The sequence below is a fragment of the Poecilia reticulata genome, linkage group LG15 (genome assembly GCF_000633615.1).
Source record: "Poecilia reticulata strain Guanapo linkage group LG15, Guppy_female_1.0+MT, whole genome shotgun sequence".
NCBI lineage: Eukaryota > Metazoa > Chordata > Actinopteri > Cyprinodontiformes > Poeciliidae > Poecilia > Poecilia reticulata.
In genome coordinates this window covers 20,760,623-20,762,591 of record NC_024345.1, presented here as the reverse complement: position 1 = coordinate 20,762,591, position 1,969 = coordinate 20,760,623, and the positions used below count along the sequence as shown (strand labels likewise).

Sequence of the window (1,969 nt, the reverse complement as noted above, 5' to 3'; positions counted from 1 at the left end):
ACACACACACAGCTGCACAGACAGGTGCATGCAAACACACACAGGCTCCTCTGTGCGTGGAGCGGCTTCAGGTTCGGAGATGTGAAGCCCGGTTCCAGATGTTTGCCTCCTCTTGGCTCTGACCGCCGCCGTCCCGACCAGTCAGAGGCGGATTAGTCTGGACCTTAGTCAGCCAATCAGAAACTAATGAATGGATCTGCTGCAACAGGAGGGTCTTATAGTTGTGATGTTTTGCTCCATCTTATTCCGTCCGGCTCTAACGGGAATCGTTTCTGCTCCAGGGATGTTTTCCTTCATGAAGGACTCGCGCTGCCACTGGTTCAGCAGCTGGAAGAGCGACAACTACTCTGAGTTCCAGATGGTCGGGACTGTATCCTTCCACAGCACAGAAATCTGGGTTTCTATGTTTCTGTTGTTATTTTGTCTTCTTAATTGTTCCGTCCATCCTGGAGGTGGCGCCCTCTGCTGGCCGCACATGAAATGGCAGCCCAGACTGACGTAATGACTGACGAATGTTCAGAACCGGGACGGATCCGGGACACGGTGGCGTGTGTTTGGAGCGTCTCCTTCACATCTGAATAATGGAGAACATGCATGTTGCATTGTGGGGGTGTTGCCTTCGTGTGCGTAGGAAACCAGAGCGATCCGGCTCTGCAGGCGCGGTGAAAGGCCAGCTGGGAGCCGTCAAAAGGTTATATAACCTAATAGCTGCCTGTTCCTGCCCAGCTCTCTGTGAGCAGTTAAATCACTCGTGGTCGCACACATAAACCTGTTAACACCTCCAGCGCTCTGGTTCTAGACCCTCGGTGCGTGGAGGGCTGAAACCTGCAGGGTTTTGGTTTGGTTCAGCGTGAAGCAGCAGGGATGAGAGCGACCCGGACCAGACGGGGGTTTGGTTTGAGTCTGGCAGGAGGAAGAGGAGGGGCTGTTTGCTTCTGGGTGTTCCTGCATGCTCCACATGTGTGCCTGTACTACAGGCTAATTTATCACGCTTTGTTCCTGTTCAGCCGTCAGAAAGGCTCTGGAGGGCCGAGCCAGGCGGCGCCGAGACGAGAGGCTGCGTCTCCTGAAACCAACCCTGGAGGAGGCAGAAGTGATGTGACGGTGGAACAGATGGATCGAATATGTCGAGGAGAAAGAACAGAGAGTTCAGATTGTTTCTGACGACGGCTCAAATACAGAACGGCCAGGCTGAAAAACCGACGGGAAAATCTGTCTAGAAGCTGAAACACGTCCCGATTCTGTCGGGTTTAATCGGATCTGTTCCGAAGTCGAACTGCGAACTTTGCTTGGAGAAGTTTAAACTCAACCAGGAGTTTTGGCCTCAAACAGAAAGTTACGCTGTGAAGGTCAAAACAAACTGGTTGCCATGGAAGCGACCACCTTTTCTGGAGAGCAGCTGGAGCCCACAGCATGACTCTTTTCATCATCCGCAAACGGAGAGAAGAATTCGAGCCTCGAATGAAAACTTTTTGTGGAAACTGTCGGTCACCTCCGACGAATTCTCCAAGTCCAGTCAGAACCTTGGACTGGACTCAGTTCTACATTTCCATCTGTCCGCAGTCTGCTGCGTAAAGAGATCCTTCAGTCCCAGCTTTTTCTTACGAACATTTAGAGCTAAAATCTTCTTTCATTTATTCAAATATTAATAATTTCTGTTTTTTGTGGCCTGTCGATGTTTCCCTCCATCCAGTGACCAGCAGGTCCAGGAGGAGGTGGAACCTCGGTGTGTTTCAGTACCTACAGTCTGTGACCCGGTGAAGCTTTTCAACAGGCTCGTCCTGATTTTGGTCCAGTAAAAAAGAACCAGTCTGGTAAAAGGAAGGACGAAGGCATAAAACCAGAGAGGTGATGTGAAACACAGAGAGAGCAGCTGACAGGAAGGAGAACAGAAAGAAACGGAGGGAGAGAGAGAAGGAGAGAGAGAGAGCAGCTGACAGGAAGGAGAACAGAAAGAAACGGAGGGAGA

General features: G+C 51.0%; 1 protein-coding gene across 1 annotated transcript in view; it reads left to right on the top strand.

Moving 5' to 3' along the window:
- Window positions 1–1,969, top strand: part of hectd2 (HECT domain containing 2) — a 41,116-nt gene that overhangs the window by 20,515 nt on the left and 18,632 nt on the right. The window contains exon 14 of the mRNA XM_008430125.2: window positions 282–370. Within this exon, the coding sequence (XP_008428347.1) occupies window positions 282–370 (89 nt within the window). The remainder of the gene's footprint in view (window positions 1–281; window positions 371–1,969) is intronic.